Source organism: Lepisma saccharinum, chromosome 8 (assembly GCF_977018435.1).
Source record: "Lepisma saccharinum chromosome 8, izLepSacc3.1, whole genome shotgun sequence".
In the NCBI taxonomy this organism is placed as follows: domain Eukaryota; kingdom Metazoa; phylum Arthropoda; class Insecta; order Zygentoma; family Lepismatidae; genus Lepisma; species Lepisma saccharinum.
In genome coordinates, this window is record NC_139236.1 from 80,602,660 (window position 1) to 80,626,646 (window position 23,987).

Genomic DNA, 23,987 nt, shown 5'->3' on the forward strand with positions numbered 1-23,987 from the left:
GACGATTAATCGGAATGATATGAGAAATAATAAGATACAATTTTGATATACAACGTTGTATATTCATAGTTACATTCCTAATTTGTTTATTTGTGTCACAAAATCTTAAACGATGTATACCTATAGGTATACAGATACAAGGTTACAATTTATAACAATAGAACCTACTGCTTGCTATTGTACATATTGTTAGAGATCACAATAAACTTTGTGAAAACAATAATGAAAAAGCCACCACAATTCTGTTGTAAGGAATGTAATTTCACTAATTGCTAGCAGGTAGAATATTTGCCCTAAATTTTTATTGCAGGTACCAAAACTTGTTTCTCAGCATAGCTTTGGATACAAATCTTGAATTACAGCACTATAATGTTATTAAGATTGAGATATAGAAAAATATAAAAGAACAGCCAAATTCGTGAGTTTCCTTTTGTATAGATTTCTTAAAATGAGAATTTAGTACATCTGTGATAATAGGATGTGAGTTATTGCGAATTATTACAATATTATGTGAATTATTTCTATTTTGTTTTAAAGCAGAGAATTACTTAGAACACTAAATATCCACTTTGAATTTTATGATATACCTTAAAGTATATAATGTATTCTTTGTGAATAATAATAGTTACTTTTACATAATTATATTTATATTGCTACCAATAATATACGTCAATGAAACATATTATAGACACATTATATCAAATTGTAGACCCTTTCGATGCATAGGAACAATCTCGGGTAAACAGTACAACTGTTTGCTGATCAATTACAAGTAGCTACTTGTACATGCGTCCATCAGTTTAAATGAAATGTGTTTATGACAAGATAAAAACTGTGAAACTGTAAATGTGTTAATATTACAATACATTTTTGAATAGTAAATCAATTTCTGTATTTTTGTTACCACATATTTCGCGGAACAAGACTGCATCATTTAAAATAAGTCTGGATTTGATTTTGATATATTTTAAAAAGTTTCAGATGTGTTCGAATTGCTCATGTGAGCTAACAGATGTGTTTTTGTTTTTTTTGCACTAGTGTTATCCTTGATGTCTTGACTTCTTCAGATATCTTCTGCTTGATTTAAGTTTCTTCATTGTGGGCTTTTTAAAACCTGTATATGTAATACCTGAAAATAAAAAGAATGAACACTGAATAGTATAATTGAATACAATAGTTAAAGTGAAATTAATTACCCATGTGAAAACAATTTGACAAATGCTACTCCGCCCAGAGATATATATAAAGTATATTGGGGGGAGAGAGAGAGAGAGAGAGAGAGAGAGAGAGAGAGAGAGAGAGAGAGAGAGAGGAGTGAGGGAATATGATTACAATCAATAATAACTCAATAAATACAGGGTGACCAGAAATTATTGTGAATATTTTGATGGTGACTATCACAACAAGCTCTCTGTTTAAATTAACGGTTGTGACATCCTGAGAAATTTCTTTGAGCCTTGTTTGTCCCAAGAATACATTTTCAGGAGTTGACATTTTACTGTTTTTTTTTTTAAAAAAATGTTTTTAAAGAATTGGGTACTCTTACCAGAGGCAAAGCGTCCGGTCATCGGCAGATGCGGCGATGACAAAGCAAAATAATAATAAAAAAAATGATTTTAAAATATTTTAGAGAAGAAAAAAAAATAAGAATACTCGCATATTTGAGCACAATTAGTCAGTCGACGCCATGAAACAGCTAGAAATACGCAACAGATTCGCTAACTTTAGCGAATCGATAGGAGAGCCCAGTTCTATCCCCCGTGCCCAGTCGTCCCGCTACGTTTCCTGTTGAGTGCAATGGTGTCAGGCGGGTCAACTCATCGCAGCAGGTCTGCGAATCCAAGGTCCTTCGACCGCTTTTCCCCCGCTCTTGCAGGTCTGGTCAGCCCTCTCGTTTACAAACACGGCAGGCTTTCAGTAACGTCATAAGTAAGCAAAAGCATAAATATCCCCACGGTTAGTGCTAGAAAGAGCTGGGGGGGGGGGGAGCAGTTCTGGATCCATTGTTTTTCCTTCACAGCATTTCTCCTTTTCAATTTTTCTCTTTCTTTTGATCCTGCGGTTCAAATACCGTTTTCTGAAAATAATGTTCTTACTTTACAAAACGCAAAGTACTTCAATGTTGTTTTGTGTTTACTATGCTTACGAATGACAAGACTGATCAAGATTTTTGTTCTCGAGGTAACAGACATACTCACTTGGACATAACCTTTTCCCTAAACATATCTTCCTTTCACACCAGGGATGGTCAACAACATCAGGATTCCGGAAAATTTAAAATCTCGATTCGGAAATTTTACTAACCGGATTTCGGAGAGAGACGTTTAACAATTTTTCCATTTTTCGGGTAGAATTTAAGAATGTTTAGTCTTCCTTATTTTACGATCATATACAACGTAGAAGAAAATGAATTTGGCCATCTCTACTTCACACGTCTGTACGAACACTGTTATCATCATTATCAATGTAGAACTCCTCCCCTCCCCCTCCACGGTTGAAAGATTGACCCTGACGTTTGGCAAGTCTTGCGATGACTACGCTTCGCCACTGACCCTTACACGTCTGATTTGTTGTATAATACAGATCGATAAGTTTCTTGGGCAAATGCATCGTGTTTCAAAATGATTTGGCACGTTCTATGAGCAATACAACATAATCACCGCGCGAATATCCCGCAAATACATTCGAACACATCCTTAGGTTTTTTTTTTTTTTGGGGAACAGTCCCAGTAGTTTTAAATTCTGCCGCCAGGTGCCAGGCTGACCAGTTGCAAAATGGCTGCGAGTGGTGAGGTGAAAGCATTTTATGAGAGTATGTTCGGTCGTGATTGTGTGACGCTATTTTCACACACAATTTCATAAAGATCCACCAGCAAAGAACTCTATCGCGTTAGTACTGCGCTGCAAACCAGACGAGGACATACTGAAACATGTGTGGATGGAGCTAGATTAGTGTATTGACGTGTGCAGAATGACGAAGGGTGCTCACATTGAGCATTTGCAAGTTAAGTTCGCGATAACAATTGGCACTTAAACTTGGACAGTTACATTACATTATAAAACCATTAAGCCTAGTTTCCATGATATGAAAAACTCAATATGCTGACCAAGGCAGAAATTCATTTTATTATAAAACATAAACTATACGTAACGTTGCAACCTTCTAGCAAGGTCTTCTTCAGACGCTGTACCATGCACAAATGTAAACGAAAAAGAGTCTGAAAGACATGTTGAAACAACATAGGGATGATGTACGACTTAAGAGAGAGAGAGAGAGAGAGAGAAATGCGATATTTAAACACACGAGAGAAACAGGACATGACATAGAGTGGGATGAGGCTAAGCAGATAGGAAGGGAGAAGAGAATACTAGTGAGAAAATGGAAGGAGGCCAAGGAAATAGAGAAGAAAGGTGTGAAGAAGAATGGAGGACTGAAGATAAGGATGAGCTAGGATGAAATGTAGAATAATCAAAATACATATTTTCATCTTTATAATTTACATCAATTTTTTTTTAAATCCATGAACTCACCTCCAATAGTATGAGCTGATACAAGGGGTGAGTAGAAAGGGTAGTGGTATGTAATGTAAGGCGCTGAACTATGACGATGGATCACAACGTCGTACCCATCCTGCATATATCCTTCTGAAAGATCTGAAATTTAAGAAACAATGAATTTCAGATAACACTTGACCTAAGCAAATCATGAAATCACAGAAAGAAATACTGTCAGCAGGGAAATATTGCATGAACCATCACTGTTGTAGATTCTACATACTAACTAACTAACTAACTCTCTAGCCTTCTTAAACCCGAAGGTTCATGGCTGCAGCCACACAGGCCTTCCATCTGTCCCTATCTTGAGTAAGATCTATATACTCTTTTCCATCCCTACCGATTTCCTTTAGGTCCATCTCAACGTTGTCCCTCCATCTTCGTCTTGGCCTTCCTACAGGTCTCTTACCATCAGGTTTCCCAACAGGAATCCTGTGAACTCCTCTTTTCTCTCCCAAGATTCTACGTACTCATTTCATAACTTATTTGCGGAAACATCCTACACAGAAGTCGCTATTTGAATTGTGGCATTCTACACGATATGCAGATTTTTTTCTTGTTTATTTATTAACTTGTGTCGCCCCTGTCAACACATGCATTTTAAGCACTAAACTATTCAGTCTATGTTATAAAATCTATGTTGTTAAGAATTAGTGTCGAATCTTTTCTCTAAAGATTGTTAGATTTCTTTCCATAAAAATGTTATTGTTGATGTTACAATAGGTAATGAATTGTTTAACTTAAATCAGAAAAAAAATGCTGAAACTATGGAAATATAAAGCAACTATGTAGTGACCATGGTAAATTGTAAACAAAATTATGATATAAAAGAGCTAGACTTTTGTAAGCCTACGGGACATTCTCCTGGTTGCCGAAAGGCTGATGGTTCAGGGGACGTTGGGGAATATCTTGCTTCAATCTTCGGATTGGCTGGTGTACTTGTACTCCATTTGGCAGATATTCCACAAACCCAACTCTGAATAAGGCGTTCTCCTGCATCATCAAAAAGACCAGGGTTATAAACCTAGGTACAACTAATAGGTTTAGGCCTATAAGTTGTATTGGGTGAACTGTCTGTTTGAAAAGTGTTTGTATAACATCGGAAGTTTAAATAACTCTCCTAGTAAGAGATCAGGATGATCTTTCATTTCAAACCTACATAGGTGAAAATTAAAAATAAATCCTGCATCACAGACCACGCAAGGGCTTGGTCCTACTAACCCTAAGAAGCCTTTGAAAAGTCCGATAGAAGGGTTATAACCAGACTAAAAACTTTAAAAAGGCAGAAGGTGCGTGTCAAACTTCCGTGATGTAATATGATTCTACGTTAATTTTCTTCCTATATCTTGAGAACAATTAAAAGGAAGACACATAAACTGTAGATCGCCTTTATTATTTTTGTTATATGTACATCATTATTATAGCTATTTCCGAAAACCAATGTAGAGAGAAGATCGCTGTTTAAACACTGGGATTATTCATGGTATTGACTGTGACAATTAAACGCGAAAATAAAAAAAAATGTTTCTGTTGACCTTTCTTGGCCAAACGAATGTGATTCTATGGCAATCTTCTCCCTTCATTATTTTCAATTCACGCCCTGCCATCTCTTGGGCAATAACCAAAACGTATTGTCAGTAGATGGGAAGCCTTACCTCCAACTATGGACGAATCGTCAGCAACTTCTCCTCCAGTTCCATCAGACAGCAACTCCCTCGTCTTCATATCATCAATGGCTGTCCTCATACCAGAATCAAGAGCCTTTGCCTCTGCTTCCGACGCGGCATCTGGTGCTGGTGTCGGTTTCGGGCGTCGCTTGGACTCGAGTGACCTTGAACCTGAACGGTGCGTAGGGCGTTTGGGCTTCAGAGACCCAGAGGCAGAGCGCTGAGGAGGACGTTTGGGCATAGCGGACCTTGATGGTGAACTCTGAGAAGGCAGTGGCTGCAGATCGTAGTAGTCGTCGTACCCATAGTCGCCATAGGCTCCATAGTAGTCGTAATTAGGCTCTCCTGGTGGCATGTACTGAGGGACCACTCTCAAGCGAGGAGCCCAGACTGGTGCAGGTTCCTGGCCATAGCTGCCCATCTGGTTCGGAGCAAAATCTGCAATAATACTAGCTCTAATAATAATAATAGCAAGTGTTAGAAGTTCAATCAAGACCAGTCTGTAACGTCCTCTAACAAATAGGGCCACAATTGTTTTTTAAGTCTACTTTGTGTTCAGCTAGGCTAATCGGGACAGTACGTGGACGTTTCTTAACTCCACGATGGTAGCAACGATGGAAACATTGTAAAAGAAATAGGGGGGTCAGAATGTAGATTGGAGGTGCACATTTCCTCGAAAGTTAATGTGCATATGGTTACAATGATGTCAGTATGTATTGATATTCAAAGTGTTTTCCTAAAAACTGGGGAGCAGGTGCATCGCATTAACCTACATATCTCCCAAACCCCTGACTCTAAAGGCACGAAACATGAACCATTCTCTGGAGGAAATCGTAAGCTATGTACTTGGTTCAGTGACTTTAGGACGTAAATTACGTAGTTTCTTACATATTTGCTGTTATTTGTGTCGGAAACCAACTTTTACGCTAATTGTAAAATTTCAAGAAAATGTAATTAAGATTTACGGCAGCTATATCAAACAAAAACCATAATTTAGCAAATTTTCTGCTCTTTCATTTTGTTATCTTCACGTTTTGTGTACAGTGCACCGTTTTCGAGATATTACTTTGTTTTTCCTATGTGAATTTTTGGCGCTATTTTTTCAAGATGGCGGTGAACCTACAGGTCAGAGAGTGGTGTCTCTTGAAAATCGGATTCCTCATATTTTTTTTACTATTGGAGCAGTTGGTTTCATTTTTGTTGTAATTGGTTACTCAGATGGTCAAAAAATTGCATAACTTCCTTCTACTACCAGCAGTTCAATACAAACATTGAGGCAATTTTGGATGTAAAAATTTCATTTCAAACACATATCTGGAATACGAGCACTGAAGGCCAGGTAATTAGTTTTATATTAATTATGCATTTGGAAGTTTCTTTTGAGATGAAATACATCTATTTATTTCTGTTTCTTACAATTCCAAAACTGACCTTCCCAGCAGTTATTTAGACGGAAGGAGCGCATCTAAGCTGAATACTGTTGAGTTATTGCAGAAGCTACTTTGAAGACTTGTGTGTAAGAAACTTGGACTACAATACTTTAATCCCCTATGATACCTCGTTAGCATATTTAGGTTTACTCAATAAGGAAAAGGCTTTGTAAAATTGCAATTGATAACAGACAGACACTTGTCAGCAATACTGGACACAGGAATTATTTACTAAACCTTGTTTTATGGTTGTTCAGTATGCAGTTTCTGAGAACAAATTGGAAGATTAATTTTTAATATTTTATATATATATATGCACTGCTAACATGATCACTAAAGTTTCTTATTTATATTTTGACTAAAATCCTTCTTAAGGATTTACATAGTATACAATATTTTCCAGTTTGTGCTGTAATTTATATTACATTAGTTTATTTTGCATAGTAATGTAAAGTGTAAGGTATAGTGAGTTTACTATTGCAGTAATTTTATGGTTATCTGTACATTTGACAAGTTGCTGTATCTGTTCATGGAACAATTAAATAAATCATCATCATCATATACTTTGAACATCCTTGAAACAAGGAATCTTTACATTTCAGTTTCCGTCTAACCTACTTCCTGTCCCTGATTTTATAGTTTGAAACATCCTCAAGAGAACTAAGAGAAATTACTTTGTGACCTAGTTTGTTATACCTAATTTTAATGTATTTAGGAATAATATATAAGCCCGTGAGCGCTCATGAAAAGTCCAGACTTATTTAAACTTTGAGAAAGTAATTTTCACTTACATTACAATATCAATTTCTAGTATTACTAACATAATTATTGTAATAAGTGTAAAATAATAATAATTACATAACATTAAATAAATACTTACCAGTTGGAGGAAATGTTGGGGCACCACCTATGGGAACGAAATCAAATTAGCTGCTTTCTAATAGTAAAATTGTATTCTAAACCCTAAATCCCATAAAACATTTAAGTTATTTCTTTGTGGAAGTATATAGAACTACGTTTATGTAGATACCAGACCTGCATTATCATATAATGCTAAAATGGGGAGATGTTAAAACATTTAGAGGTTTCTATTCTTCGGTCTTTCGTGCGATGGCACACAATTTTTCAAACAGTATTTTCCTTTAACTCTGTCAGAAGTAACAGTATGGTTACTAATGTAGTTCACATTTTGCCCATTCTGTGACTAAAGAGATTCTTGTCAGAGCATCTTTTGCTCTACAATTAGACAATAATAACCTTGCGTGGTTCAGAAAGGTATGGAGCCTCCTCATGGCATAATGGTAATGCTGTTGCCTCGTAGTCAAGAGGTTCCAGATTATTTCGCCAGTGGTCGCACTTGGTGGTTCGGATCCTACGTTAACCCTTCGTGGGTTGCGTACAAAACGTTACGTCGATGGTCCCGCACGGTCTCAGAGACCGGGTTTTTAAAATATGCTAAATTAATGGTTTAAAACGCCAAATCCTAAACTATTACGATTAGATCTTTTTTTTACAAGCAATTGAGATTCCATAAAACTATGAAATGTACATTTTAGTTAATAAATTAAATACACAGAACAAAATAACTAATGATCCACATATTAAAAATTTCAATGTTACTACATGTCTGAACATAAAATTGGAAATTTGAGTTTTTGTTTTTTTAGTTTCTGTTTTAAGTCCATTCTATGCACGGAAAAGCTAATCGGGACTGGACCTACAGTTTAAATTGAGTAAACCACCGGGTATCGAACCCGGGCCCTTCCGATTACAATGCGATTTAGTTACCACTGCGCCATTATGGAGACAATTAAGAAATTTAGTATCTTTTGCAAATAAAATAATTGATGATCGAAAGTCTTTATCATTTTCCCCGGCATTCTTGCAAATGTTGTGCTGATTTATCTCAATGGTCATGTGAATGAAACTGTCCATGTGTTGAGTCACTTTCCCTCGAAATTTCCAGAAATAACCATTTTATCCGTTCTCTTTGCTTCATGTCCATATTATTACAACAGATGTTCAGTTATTGCACAAGTATCACTGTTTAAAAGAAATCACAACACAAATAAACAAAGAAGACACGAAACGGCAAACCGGATTTTTAAAAAAATCTAGTTACGCCGATGGTCGCGCACGGGCTCAGAGACCGGCCGCGTCAATAACACCCCCCCCCTCCCCTCGGCGTCTAATGACTCGAGGATCTGTCTAACACTGAAAAATGAGTTGTGGTGTAGAAGAGAATGGTGAGAAACTCAACTAGACTGAGGGAGGGTGTTAACAAAATTATCTAATATATAAGAATGGATGTATGTATGTTTGTTACAACATAACTCTCGAACGCCTGGATCGATTTCAACCAAACTTGGTACGCGTGTCACTTGCAATCTTGAAAGAAATATTGTGGGGGTAAGACACCCCTGAGGGTTGTAAGGGGGTGACATGTAAAAATAATCGAAAACGACCGATATTAGAACGGAATCTATAGTTTTGGGGGCTGCTAAGATGAATAGTGACACTCTCAATGCCGTTAAACTCCAAGACATCCCTGGCACACCTAGGGTTGTGGGTGTCAAGGGGTGAAATGTAAAAATAATCGAAAACGACCGATATTAGTGTGGAATCCATAGTTTTCGGGGTCGATAAGATAAATAGGGACACTACCAATGTCGTTCAACTCCAAGACAACCTTGTCACCCCGAGGGGTTGGGTGGGAAGGGGTTACATGTAAAAATAATAAAAACGACCGATATTAGTGTAAAATCAATAGTTTTCGGAGTCGCTAAGATGAATAGTGACACTCCCCTGGAATTTTTGAGGGTAGGGTGGGAAAGGGGTGAAATATAAAACAACCGTTATTAGTGTGGAATCCATAGGTTTCGGGATCGCTTAGATGAATAGTGATACTACCAATGCCGTTCAACTCCAAGACACCCGTGGTACCCATAGGAGTGGGGGTGGGATTGGGTGACATGTAAAAATAATCTAAAACGACAGTTATTATTGTGGAATCCATAGGTTTCGGGCTCGCTTAGATGAATAGTGACACTCCCAATGCCGTTTAACTCTCTAACACCTCTGGTACCTGTAGGAGTAGGGGTGGGAAGGGGTTACATGTGAAACGACCTATATTAGTGTGGAAACAATAGTTTTCGGGGTCGCTAAGATGAATAGTGACACTCCCAATGCCGTTCAACTTATTTATTCTGGCTCTTGGAGGTGGAACTAAAAATTTGTTCATAAATTGTCGTTAAATTTATTGTAGAGATATGGAGACCATTAAACCGAGAAAACCTCGTCATGTTAATATTCACACTTGTTTATTTCCTGAACTTGTCCGACCAGCGAGTGATCCCAAGAATGCGCTAACTTGTAACTTCCGTAAAACAAGGAACTGGAAAGGCAAACGCGTGGATCTAAACAGGATCTACCGCGTTTGAAAGGTTTAACAACCTTTCGACGCCTAGAATGATAAAAGCAAGCTCCTACCCGGAGCTCGCTCTCTTTTGATTCTGACACTCATCGACGCTACATGGATAATTAGTCCGATACTTTACAACACATTACACTGCTGAACTACGACGAGTTACCGCTGCCCAGCATGCTACAAGGCGCAAGGGATTGCTCGGTTTGGTGAGCTGAGGGTCGCTGGATAGAACCTTGGAACTGTCACGATTCGGTCTGCGAGAAGCATCAGGACAAGACATCACACACATCTACCAGGTATGAACAAGCGTGAATAACCTTACACCAACTTTCCATATCTCTACCCTCCTAACGGAGCAGGTTCAGCCATCAAATATTATTAAGCTCTACCTAAATGTTTAAATGAAACTTCCCTGTGACCTCAGAGCCCAGGTAAAACGGGCTTACAACATGGTGGAGGTGCTTCAGGCCCTTTTTGCAATTAAGTACCCTCCTGTACGAATTGCTTTACATTAAATTATTCTCTCCCCCCCCCCCTCCCTCCCACTTTGGAAGCATTTTTAAAGAAAATTTTTAGTAATTCCAATTCATACTCCCACAGTACGCTTAAGATGCGTCAGACCCAGTGACAAGTTTGTGTATTACCCTATGGAAAACAACCCCTCTTTTTCTTTTATGCCGAGCCCCCCCCTTTTTCAACAAAAATCTAGTTCTTCTGCATAACATGTATTCAAGCATCATTCACACAGGAATGAGAACACTTGCTTATACTTATTTGACCAGCGATATATTAATGACATAAATAACTGTATACCCATACTTTCATTTGTTCTTTGGTCAGCACGACGAACCTTCGTTTATGAATACGTCACAGATAGCGTTGCACGAACACCTAGATTCCTCCCTCGACCAAATCACAGAGTTAGCAACTGCAATCACGGCAAATCCAATAAATTCACGACCTTTATCCCCAATTCCCTCCACTAACACGGTTAAGGTCTGCTAATAGAAATTACCCTCAATTTGTCCTTGGACTAGCAACACCCGACAGAAACCAACCTCAGCCCTTAGCAAGTACCCCAGCTCCCGTTTCAACTCCCTCTAACACTGTTAATAGTTCTGGTAACGTAGCTGTACAAATTTCCACCACTAACATGGCCACCCCAATCCCCACTGCATTATACCCGGCACCATTTAGCGGAAATGACCCTAAGGACATTGACTCATTTTTCCTCAAGTTCCAAAATGTAGCACACGCCGCAGGATGGACGGAAGCTAAGCGTAAAGAGATGTTACCTTTATTTTTGACTGACACCGCTTTAACTTATTTTCATGACATACAGAAACGACCCAATTTTGTAGACTTGACATACACCCATAGCAAAGACGAGCTAAGTACGCTATTTAAGGGATCATACCTTTCAGCAGATCCTGTACAGATAATTCTCCAAAAGAAACAGATGATTAGTGAACCGATCCATACCTATGTTATTGCTAAAAAGGCATTAGTCCAGCAATACTTCCCGAACGCCACTGAAGAACAAACTCTCTCTTACATCATCACGGGACTGCGAGCCAAATACATTGGCTGTTTAACCAACAAGCATTTTGCTAGAACAGAAGAATTAATTGCCCACCTACAGAATTTCGAACGCCAGCAGTCATTAATTAATTCACGAATGTTGGAAGAGAAATTGGAAATAGATCAGGCAATTGCACAGGCAAGCTTACCCCAGACATTCACCCCGTCACCACTTCACAGCTGTTCGCATGCACAGGTCTATTCCCCCCTCCCCAGTATTGCACTCAACCCGACTCAGCAGTTTGTACCATACAACCAGTGTCCATCTCCTTTTTTCCCACCATCGACTCATCAAGTCCAAAGTCTACAGTCCAATCCAGCACCCGTAAATAATTCTCACACAGTGTATCAAGGAATGTATCATGTACCGAGCTCTGATAGTGCCCGCTGCGCGGCGACACCAGCCGGAGCCACAGAGAAACACGCTCAAAATGCCGCCTCTGGTGACGAAATAAACAAACTTTCGTCACAAATCTCGACATTAGCTTTGCATTCAACCGAAGAGATGAACGCCAGTTCTCTTTTCAATCTTTGCTCAAATGTACTGGAATTTGCGAAAACGGCTAATCAAAACGCACATAACAGAGATTTCAACAAGGGGAATACTAACTCTTCCTACAGAAATAATAATAATCATAGAGCTAATCACAGAGGTAACTTTCGATCGAACTCTCGAGGCCAGTTCAGAGGTAATAGTAACAAGAGGTTTCAACGTCGAGATCAGGCTAATCGCGACGATGCAAATACCTCAGCCTGCAGGTTTTGCGGTCGTTATAATCACGAGAGCGACAACTGCTTTTACAAGCCACAACGAGAGAGTAGTTTAAACTAAAATCGTCTTCGACTTGCAGGAACGAAATCGAAGATAATACCAGATTAGATAAAGTTCCTATAATTGAGAGAAATGGCCTATACTTTATTAATAGTAGCATACAAGGAAAACAGGTAGATTTACTTATTGACGTGGGATCCCAAATCTCAATTTATCCTTCCCACCTTCTTCCTACTGAAAGAAAAACATACAAGGTACAATCCACAATCCAAGGTGTGTCCGGATCGAAACTGAGTGTGTCTGAAATTGTAGTTCTTCCAATCATAATTGGAAAACGTAAATATTCGCACCCATTTAGAATAGTAGATTCAACTAACGTCCCTCCCCTTTTAGGAAATGACTTTTTACGAACGCAGAGGTGCGAAATGTCGTTAAAAGACAACACAATAACTCTTTGTCATTTAGGACGTACTCCTAATTATAGTATTTTGAGATCAAAGTACAAAACTCACCAGCTGTCCCATGACATATTCACTCAAATTGAGAATGTAAATGTGTATGAGGGAAAAGCTACCCTTTCAAACACAGTTCAGTTAAGTTCACGAACAGAAACTTATATCAATTTGAACATTACCACTACGACACCTAACACCCCTAAGCCTGTACTTTTTACCCCATCTGCTTCCCTTATGACCCAGCATGCAGTAGTCCTTCCCAATGATACAGTAAACACTCAGTCACCTGTAATTCCCAAAGACAACCCTATAGAAAAGACTAATCTTGACAAGAAAGATGATGATGATGATGATGACTTATTCTTTCATCAAGTATTTCATGCACAAGCAGCAGATTTTGATATTAGTTCAGAACAACGTAAAGACCCCTATTTTAGAGACATTATTAATGTTTTAGAAAACAAAGATAAAGCTAGTGACCCTAAACTAGAAAAGCTTTCGTATTCTTATGTACTCAAAAATGGAGTCTTATACAGGACTAATAAAATCAAAACTGGTAATCGGGATAGACTTTGTATTCCCCATGCATTAAGAAATCAAGTTTTCGACCTTATTCATGCACACAAAATGAACGGAAGTCACCAAGGTGCACAAAAGACATATAATTTAATGCTTATGCGTTACTTTTTCCCTAATATGAAGAAATTTGTGTACGATAAGGTTAAACATTGCATCCCTTGTCAGATTTCAAAGAAACCACAAGGTTCTAAACCACATACCCTGCAAACATTTCAACCAGCCCAAATTCCTTTCCAACGAATTCATATTGACGTATGTGGTCCTTTAGTCTCTTCAAAAACGCACAAATACAAATATTTCCTATCGGTAGTTGATAGTTGTACAAGGTACGTAATAACAGCTCCTTTGGCTAATCACGATGCACAAAACATAGCAACAGCCCTAGTTGAGAAAGTCTTTTTAGTTCATGGCATCCCGGAAACGATCTATTTAGATCGTTCAACACCCAATTCAAGTTTACTCTTACGAGAGTTAGCTAATATTACAGGCGTACAACTAAAATATGTAGATACTTGTGCCCATTTCACGAATGGATTAGTTGAAAGTTCATTTAGTTACTTAAAGAAGGTTATGAGAGTCTTTGTGTTAGAAAAGAAAGCTTCATGGTGTGACTATTTAGCTAGCGCAGCGTTCAGCCACAACGTTACAATCCATTCTGGATCCCTCCAGAGCCCGTATTTTACTTTATTTGGCTACAACCCAAGGATCTTAGCTGACGCTGTCCTTCCTTCGAACCCCGACAATGTTTCCCAGACGAACGCACAGAGACTTGAACTCCTGACCTCCATACGTAAGACCGCACATGACAACTTGAACAAGCGTTACGAACAGCAGAAAAAGTACGTAGACCGCACTTCTAGGAAAATGCAGTACTCACCAGGACAACATGTATGGATTCTAGATGCCACTCCAACTCCAGGCGTGTCAAAAGCTTTTGCGTCCTCTTATAAGTACAAAGGAACTATTCTTCGCAAAGTTAACGAGAATTCCTACGAAGTAACTTTCATCGACGGCAGAAGTAAACAAAAGACTGACACTATTACTATTTCTAGACTCAAAGCCCGCTACGACTAGTGCCATAAAAACCCCACTAACATTCATTAATAATTCACTCCGTTATTACTCTCTTTAGCCTTATCGCTCCGTACATTGCACATGCTAGCATCCCATGATCCAGCATTTTCTCACGCTCATCGACTCCCCACCCCCCTCTTTCCACTTCCCGTGCTCGCACTGCATTTCTGCGTTAGAACGAACTCATTTTTATTTTTAATACAACATGGTTATTTTTATTTTAACAAGATCAGGATTACAGAATGCTATCTCAATCGTCGGAACATTTATAATACATCTCTTGCCTAATAATTTATTTTTACTGATATTTTAATGTTATTTTATAATTTGCGTTTAAACGCATAGTAATAGTCAGAACATATCACTTAGCTGATTTTGACTAATAAGTACTTAGTGTGTTTATGATTCTAACTAGCAAATATTTTTTTTCCCCATTTGCTGGTACATATACGCTCAAATGAAAAAAAAAAAGTACACAGAAATAAAGAACGAATGAACTAAGATAGAACAAGATCAATGATTTAAAGAACAAATGAACTGCGTAGAACTTGCTTGAACTTTTGGCTTTTTGGCCATAGCAATTTTTTTTATTTACGCTGAGGTGTAACGCGAACTGCTTCTTTGAAAGCTGCAATGCACTAAATATGTTAATAAAGCATATAATAAAATAGGCAAATGTTCCCACTCTCTCCTTTAATTTTATAGTTCAAATATTGATAGCATACAACATGGTATAGCTCATATCCCATGCAATTAAAACCTACTCTATTTTTCAATGAACTATTACACAAACATATTACTTACTCTTTCTCACTTCTTTTTCAATTTTTTTTAGCAGCGAATCGAAGGCGCTTAAACCTTTGTCCACAATACACGTAAAATTCTTGCAATTGCTTTTGTAAACGACATTTACACATATTACAGAAGGAAATGTCTCGTAATCACTTAGTTCGTTCTATTATCGCTGAATTCTCCTTTCTTTTCTCATTTCATTCCCGGCTAAGCCGACTATTCTAACTCCCCCCCCCCCCGTTGCGCCCCGGCGAACTTTCCTTACAACATGGAATTATTCCACCTACTCCCCCCCCCCCCGTTGCCCCGGCGAACTTTTCTTCAGGTAAACCTGTTAATCATAAACAGGCCCCCTTCAAAACTCTACATCATATAAGTAATAACGCCCCTTCGCCGTCATTCAAATTAGACATTACCTCCCCTCCCCCCCAAAATAATTCACCAGTTTTAACTGAAAGTCCCTTTTCAATTGATTTTATAACCCGTCATCATTTATTGTAAATCTGCTCCACTACCTTTTGCTTTTTCCTAATTTTTCCCTTTTTTTTGCGCTTGTTTCATTCTCATCGCCACGGATGCTGCCGGACTCATGACGACCACCGGCCTGTACCATCGACCGAGAGACCTTGGCTCATCACAGAGACCGACAACGACTTTGTGGAATTCCAGCACCAAAAAGGACCCGTTCCCGTCTGGACCCCATGGCTGATTTTTCCATCTCCCGCGCCGCGACCCAGATGTGGAGCGCTTTACCCAGGACGTTTGTTGACCCAAAGCGCCATCGCAAAGTTGACTTCCAGACTGCCTTCCCATGACGATCTACATCGACAAGGCCCCGCCCACTGAGTGCATTGTGCTCTTGTTTCCTGACGTCATATGATGCATATGTTATTTTTCATCGGCTAAAAGTGGTCCGGTGCTCAGCTACTTCAACTACCGTAAGGCACACGCTATTAGTACACACGCATGTCCTTTACAGTGCCAAAGTTTGTGCCCATGGGTACTACCCATATTGGATTAGAGATACGTCTCTTTCTTTTGTGGTTTTTTTTTTCTCTTTCGTCAGCTGCAAAGAATGTCCAGCCTATGGCGACATGAAGTTTCCAGCGTTGCTATGGCAACTTACCTCAAGGTTCCGCCCCAGCATCGTGTGGTATGCCGAGTGTACTTTGAACTCAACAAACAGTAACTACAACCGCTTGCGGTTCCCGGCGTTTCTTCACACTGTGCTGACGTTTTTTTTTTTTGTGCTGTCTTCACTCCATCAAAACTAGTTCAGTATAACACTTATGTAATTGTTTTTTTATCCATGCCTCAAGACTTAGTTATTGTGCTCGTACTTTTTGAGTTTATATGAGGCTATGACCTACAATTTTTTTTTTTTTATTCTACGTGTTTTTATATTTTTTTTCTCAACGGTGTTTAGTGCCACGTTATTTTCGATGATACGACTATTCTGGTGATTACAATTTTTTTTTATGGTGATGCGATTCTTCTAGTGATTTACTGTATTGGTTTTCTACGAGTTTTGATATGTTAATAAATCATAATTTTTAAATATAACCTACTCCGGACGAGGTAGTCGACCATCACAGAGTGGTTCGATTATTTCAACAAGGGGAATGTAGAGATATGGAGACCATTAAACCGAGAAAACCTCGTCATGTTAATATTCACACTTGTTTATTTCCTGAACTTGTCCGACCAGCGAGTGATCCCAAGAATGCGCTAACTTGTAACTTCCGTAAAACAAGGAACTGGAAAGGCAAACGCGTGGATCTAAGCAGGATCTACCGCGTTTGAAAGGTTTAACAACCTTTCGACGCCTAGAATGATAAAAGCAAGCTCCTACCCGGAGCTCGCTCTCTTTTGATTCTGACACTCATCGACGCTACATGGATAATTAGTCCGATACTTTACAACACATTACACTGCTGAACTACGACGAGTTACCGCTGCCCAGCATGCTACAAGGCGCAAGGGATTGCTCGGTTTGGTGAGCTGAGGGTCGCTGGATAGAACCTTGGAACTGTCACGATTCGGTCTGCGAGAAGCGTCAGGACAAGACATCACACACATCTACCAGGTATGAACAAGCGTGAATAACCTTACACCAACTTTCCATATCTCTACCCTCCTAACGGAGCAGGTTCAGCCATCAAATATTATTAAGCTCTACCTAAATGTTTAAATGAAACTTCCCTGCGACCTCAGAGCCCAGGTAAAACGGGCTTACAACATTATATAATAGTGAATTTGTAAAATATATTACTTATACAATATTTGTATATTGTACTTATACTTTAAATACCTGTAAATAAAATTAGTTACATTTTACGCTTTAGTTACAATACATTAAACGCCCGGGCAAACGCCGGTAGCTAGTCATTAATAAAACCACACACCCGGAGCAAGAGATCGTGCGCGACCAACGCAGGTTTAACTGTAGGTCCGACAGCACCGATTGGTGGATACCAAAACTGCGTGGCAAGGATACTTTACTTTCTATTGGTGTCCGTACAAGGCTTAGCATTAAAAGGTCATAATGAGAGGGCAAAAAAGCTCAAAAGACGAACATACCAGTTAGAGAATTCGCGTTACTACCGATCTTCTGCTGTGTTTGAGTAAAGTAGGATAATGTGATTAAAGATGGCGAAATTTAAAACTACCCTAAACATTTTACATTTAATTCTCTTACCTTCCATAGTGAATGGATAATCTATTATGGAAAGATAATGGAAATATAAGTGGTAATTTCATGTGTAAAGATAATTGTAATGTATTACATCTAATACCACAATGCTAATGTTTCATATATTGGATTGATTTGGTGTTTTAAGTCCACTTTATGCACAGTAAGGCTAAATGTTTCATATATGATTCACTGGAAAATGCTATTGCCTTTTCGCCAAAAATAATTTGCACAATTTCAATAAAATTAAGTACGTACATATATACATATATACCATTTCATTTATATTGTGGCATTGCCCAGTAATTCAAGAGAAAATTTTCTTCGTGATTCATAAATAAATAAATCAGTACGATGAGGATGAATCGCTCAAACAGATGAAGGAACAAGCGCAAAGAATTCCTATCGATCTCAACCGGAAAGAACCGATGTATAACCTCTCCTTTCACTGTCATACCTTATTTATTTATTAAGATGAACATAAAACGACAGTTGGATTTATGATTTGAATAAATGTTATTCTGAATGGTTCCTTAATTTTCAGAGAAATGTTTAATTCAGGTCTTTTACCTTCTATAGCAGCTCTTCCAGGGCCGGTCGGATCAGTACCCAGGATCCCTGTAACAGAGCATTGTATTTTATTCATTGGATGCCACTGGATGGACAACCCTCGTATATTCTTATTACGTGTGAGAAAATTGAGGAACTGATCCTAAAATCATACAGGTACACAGATTCAGACGGTCATCGAATAACTATTATCCATCTACTGCAAAACTGAAGGCAATGTAAACAACACCACGTGATGTGTGAAAAAATAGTCTCTTTCGTATGCTTTAATTCTGTTATAATTTCGACCATGAATACATTGGTCTTATCTGCACAGCACATAATATATGGTTTTACAACTTCAATATAGAAGCTACGTTAAGTTGTACGGCCTTATCGTACGCAATATTTTCCTACGCGTAAGATTACCACACTGCTATTGGAACAACCAATATTATTTTTCGCAAGTCACGTGTATTCGTTTACATTAACTTTGCTCTCACAACGGACAGTAAATAATTTAAAATTCTGTTCATGCAGTTTTCAAATGTGGGGTAGGTGTAATGTGTGCAGTTTTTCCAACATCTTAACACGTTAAATCTGTGCACGAGTGTGAAAATGATATTATTGTTTCTTGTAGTACACACTTATATTTTAGAGATTCATGCACGTACATATATAAGGACATATTGAGGGTATTATTATTAAGAAAATAAATGCATAACTAAAATGAAATCCGCACCATAAGCTCAGCTATCAACTATTCAATTTTAGACACAATACAAATAGTTTTCAAGTTTCTGTGAATGGATCTATTTCTATGCAGATGTGAAATTATTTCTTAATTTTTGGAAAACTTCTATCAACTAGCTCATTTGCAACAAACTAATGTTTTGTATCGATAGAGGTTAGCATGAATTTCTGAAGTACGAGTACATTAATGTGATCAAAATTTCGTATTGCTGAATGCTGCTATATCACTGCTAACTCTTTTCAATGCATGTGAACCTATCGGGTCATATAACCGGTACAAATGCCACTTTAAACTGTAGGTCCAGCCCCAATTAGCTTATCTGCATATAAAGTGGACTTCAAATTCAAACAAAGGTTCAACAACAGCAATATGCAAAGTTTTGTTGATGAACCTATTCTTCAGTACAATCCGATGTCCCCATCGTTGGTGGTGGTCGAGGGTGGGCTCTGGCCCGCCGTGACACTCTGGCCGTGATGCGGCCCCAACTCCTGAAGACACAACACACACACACTAAGGGCCGGTTTTTCAATGTTCAGTTAAGGTTCTTGTTAGCAGTAACTGGAAGTTAGCGAAAATTTCTGTTTTTCAATGTACAGTTAGCTCGTAACTGGAACTCTGGTGGCGATTATCTTTACTGGTGCTTCTTCTTGCAGTTACCAGCCTAACTGGAAGTTACGAAGCAACATGGATGCCTCGTGCAGCTATCGAAGTTCCACACTCGCAACTTCACTGTCAGATTGAACAAGATATGATTCATAAAACTTCTAAATTCGTACAGAGAAATACTTGTTTTGTTTGGCAGAGCTTACTAACGTCCATTCAAATATGGAAATTAAACAGCGTAGTTGCTAGAATTCGCTTGGCAAGGTTGTGTTAGAGAATTTGTGTCCATGATATCCGATCTACCAGGCGGGACAATCTCCAAACAGTAATTTGGTGTAGTGGTTAGCGGCACCAGCTCTCGGAGGGTGTTGTCTTTTGTAATACAAGTTCAAGTCCTGGTCACGGATATTTTTTTTTCTTGTCAATTATTCATTACGTATGTTGCCTTCAATTCACGCTTTATTGTTGAATGATCTTCTCGGAGAAATATTACAGTAAATTTTAAAATTATTTTTACTCGTACCTTCATATTTTTAGAAGTTTAGAAAGCATGCTTACCATTAACATGTTGTTTTTTTTGCTTAACAACATGCATAGAGAGGTACAGAGCATGCAGTCAAATGTACAATATTTACATATTATTAATAATAATAGTGTTTATATCAACAAGCAGGTATTATTAATGTCTCGACTTTCGAGATCTTCACGCTTCTACAAGAAAGTGTCTGCGCTTGCGCCTCATAACATCATTTTCCCCACGTGGAATTGACCTTTATTACAAGAAAACCAAATTTGTAGTGCTGTATTTCGTTAATTTATTTCGTAAGCATACGAGATGGATACGCAGCCATTGTTCCTATCGTTTCCCAATGCAGTAACGTGCTTTACAGCGCGGCGCGCTTGTAGTTCTATATTTAAACGACAGGCTGTGTGCCAGTCGATGCGGTTTGGAACTATACTAACAGATGGCGCGCAAATCGATTTCCTGTAATTTCCGTGCTTCAGAATTGCCAACACACTGTTTCGTAGAACGAACCATGGTTTAGTTAACTGGCAGTTACTTTCACATTCAAAAACGCGATGCTGGTTAAGACTGGCTGTTATCTCCAACTGGCAGTTTGTTAACAGAAAGATTAACAGGACATTGAAAAACTGGCCCTAACATACAGAAATAAAGATAAGAGAACGCATACAAAAAAGAAGAAAGAAAGAGATGGAAAATAAAAAAAGGAAAGAATGAAATAGGTAGATAGAGAATAGAGGACGAAAGAGACAATGATAGTGGGAGGGAGAGAAGGAAAGACAATAAAGAGGGAAATGGATAGACAAATAGAGAGAGAGAGAAGGAGAGACATATGTAGTGAGAGAGAGAGAGGGAAGGACACAAAGAGGGAAAGAGAAGGAAAGACAAATAAAGAGGGAGAGAGAGAGGGGGGAAGACAAATAAAAAGGAAGAGGGAAGGAAACACAAATAAAGAGGGAGAGAGAGGGAAAGGCAAATAAAGAGGGAGAGAGAGGGAAAGACACAAAGAGGGAAAGAGAAGGAAAGATAAATAAAGAGGGAGAGAGAGAGGGGGGAGACAAATAAAGAGGGAGAGAGAGAGGGGGGGAAGACAAATAAACAGGGAGAGAGAAGGAAAGACAAATAAAGGAGGAGAGAGAGAGGGGGGGAAGACAAATAAAGAGGGAGAGAGAGAGAAGGAAAGACACAAAGAGGGAAAGAGAAGGAAAGACAAAAAAAGAGGGAGAGAGAGAGAGAGGGAAAGACACAAACAGGGAAAGAGAAAAGACAAATAAAGAGGAAGAGAGAAGGAAAGACAAATAAAGAGGGGGAGAGAGAAGGAAAGACAAATAAAGAGGGAGATAGAGGGAAAGACAAATAAAGAGGGAGAGAGAAGAAAAGACAAATAAAGAGGAAGAGAGAGGGAGAGACAAATAAGGAGGGAGAGAAGAAAAGACAAATAAAGATGGAGAGAGAGGGGAAGACCAATAAAGATTGAGAGATATAGACACAAAGGAATAGTGGAACAGAGAAGGACGTAGAGAGATAGAGAAACAGAGGACAAAAGAAAGAAAATAAAAAGGACAGAGCAAGTCATGTGGGAGGGAAGAAAGATAAGATAGGGGGTGTTAGATAAACAGTGGAAGGAAGAAAGAATTTGAGAGAGTTCGAAGAAATGAGAAAATCTTATCAGCATGATCACTGAAGCAGACACCACCAGAAAATATTTCATCCATACGTGAGCTCTCCCGAAAGAGACTTATAAAGTTATTTTACAGTCCCATGTTGTACCGCGAGGATCGTATATTTGGCAACTGCGACCGTGAATGATTGTGTTTTAGTGTGCTTTATCGCACTCAAACTTACCTTCGATATCAAGGTGAGGAAAATCCAATGGATATTCTTGCCCCAACCCTAAACAAGAAAGTGAAGGAAATATATATTGGAGATTGATGTAGTGTATATTCAGCATTTAATAGTCGAGATACTGTCAGGAAGTGCAAGATTTTTTTTGTGAACGTTAATAATAATATTTCAATATTACACCCATATAAAGAGTAACTGACATTATATTTGGAATTAATTGTAAGCTAGCATCAAAGGTAACATAAACTACTTTTGTTTTTCTTATCGGGATTGACTAATGATTTCCAAAAAGGTGCATAAAAATTCATTTCCCATATAAATGTTAGCAGAAATCACTAAGAATTATTGGTAATCTAGTATCGTATGAAGTACATTCTTTCATTGATGTCAAGACAGAAACTTCATATCCTGATTAGTTTATCTGTAGCGCGTGGAACAGGGTTGTTGAAGGTCCAGGAATTTTAAATACAGGGTGATTCTAAAGGTATAGTACAAACGAAAACCACAGATACCTCCCATGAAATAGAGACGAAAGTTCCCCTTCCACTTTGCCGAGAGATGCCTCCGTGAGGAGCTAGACAACGCCGAAAACGTGTGAAAATGAACTTCACACCTCTGTACAGCCAGTACCAGTGAAGATAGAAAGGCGGAACAAACGAAGTCAAAAGGAACACCAAAGTCGCCCATCCGAAAAACACTAGGCGGCAGCTGCGCAACGCATGCGCATGGGGTTCCACAAAGGAAATAGGAGTGTCCCGCAAGACAAGTTAAGGGAAAGGGTAGCGATCGACAACGGTAGGGAGAAAAGAAGCTATGAAGCATGAAGTAACAATTGCACAGCGGGAAACAAACACCATGACTGAAGCAGTGCAGTCGAGAAAAGTAGTGCGGGGTTGCAGAACCACGGGAGGACAACGTAGGATGTAAAAACACACCGAGAATGCAAAGTGGTCCGTGACACTCGACAGGCAACAGACGCGTACACGGTTCGGGGCAGAAATGGCGGCGCTGGCGGTGCAGCGCAAGGGGAGTCCCCAAAACACAGTGGGGAGACACCGCAGCAAGAACAAAGCACGGTGCAACAAAAGAGAAAGAGGACCGGACGGGGAATGGTACCTGCCAAGGAGACAACAAATGCGGGACGAGGGATTCCCCGTAGCAGCACCGAGGGGATGTCACACAGAGGTCGTGCGCCAGCAGGACAAACACAGCAACTACGGACACAGGAGGTTTATTGCCACGCAAAGGTGCACTTACAGATAGGAATAGTACGTAGTACGTAGTCGTACCCCGGACTGACGTTGTTACAAAGGTTGCTCAAATTGACGACCACCACATTCAATGCAGGCATTGCAGCGTCGCAGGAAATTCTGGCGAACCCTATCAAAAATCCCTGGCATGGTACACACCTCGGCCGATGCTGCAAGTATCCGCGCTACCAATGTTTCCTTGTTAGGCACCGGGGTCTCGTAGACGAGTGTTTTCACATGGCCCCACAAGAAGAAATCCATTGGTGTGAGGTCAGGCGAACGGGCGGGCCAGGGGACGGGGCCCTCTCTGCCGATCCAGCGCTGTGGGTAGGTATGGTGCAAAAGGGTTCGCACTGTGCCATCAAAATGTGCAGGCGCTCCATCCAATTGAAACCACATACGATGTCGCACGTTGAGGGGTACATCTTCTAGCAGCTCT

General features: G+C 39.1%; 1 protein-coding gene across 1 annotated transcript; it reads right to left on the minus strand.

Annotated features, from left to right (window-relative positions):
• Positions 1–275: 275 nt before the first annotated feature.
• LOC145991579 (uncharacterized) lies at positions 276–22,352 on the minus strand. The gene is made up of 7 exons (XM_083127628.1): positions 22,299–22,352; positions 18,595–18,642; positions 18,031–18,051; positions 7,533–7,559; positions 5,211–5,660; positions 3,532–3,654; positions 276–1,129 (listed from the first exon to the last, which is right to left on the minus strand). The coding sequence occupies exons 3-7, from the start codon at positions 18,035–18,037 to the stop codon at positions 1,041–1,043; spliced, it is 696 nt and encodes a 231-aa protein (XP_082983754.1). The 5' UTR covers positions 18,038–18,051; positions 18,595–18,642; positions 22,299–22,352; the 3' UTR covers positions 276–1,040.
• Positions 22,353–23,987: the final 1,635 nt, after the last annotated feature.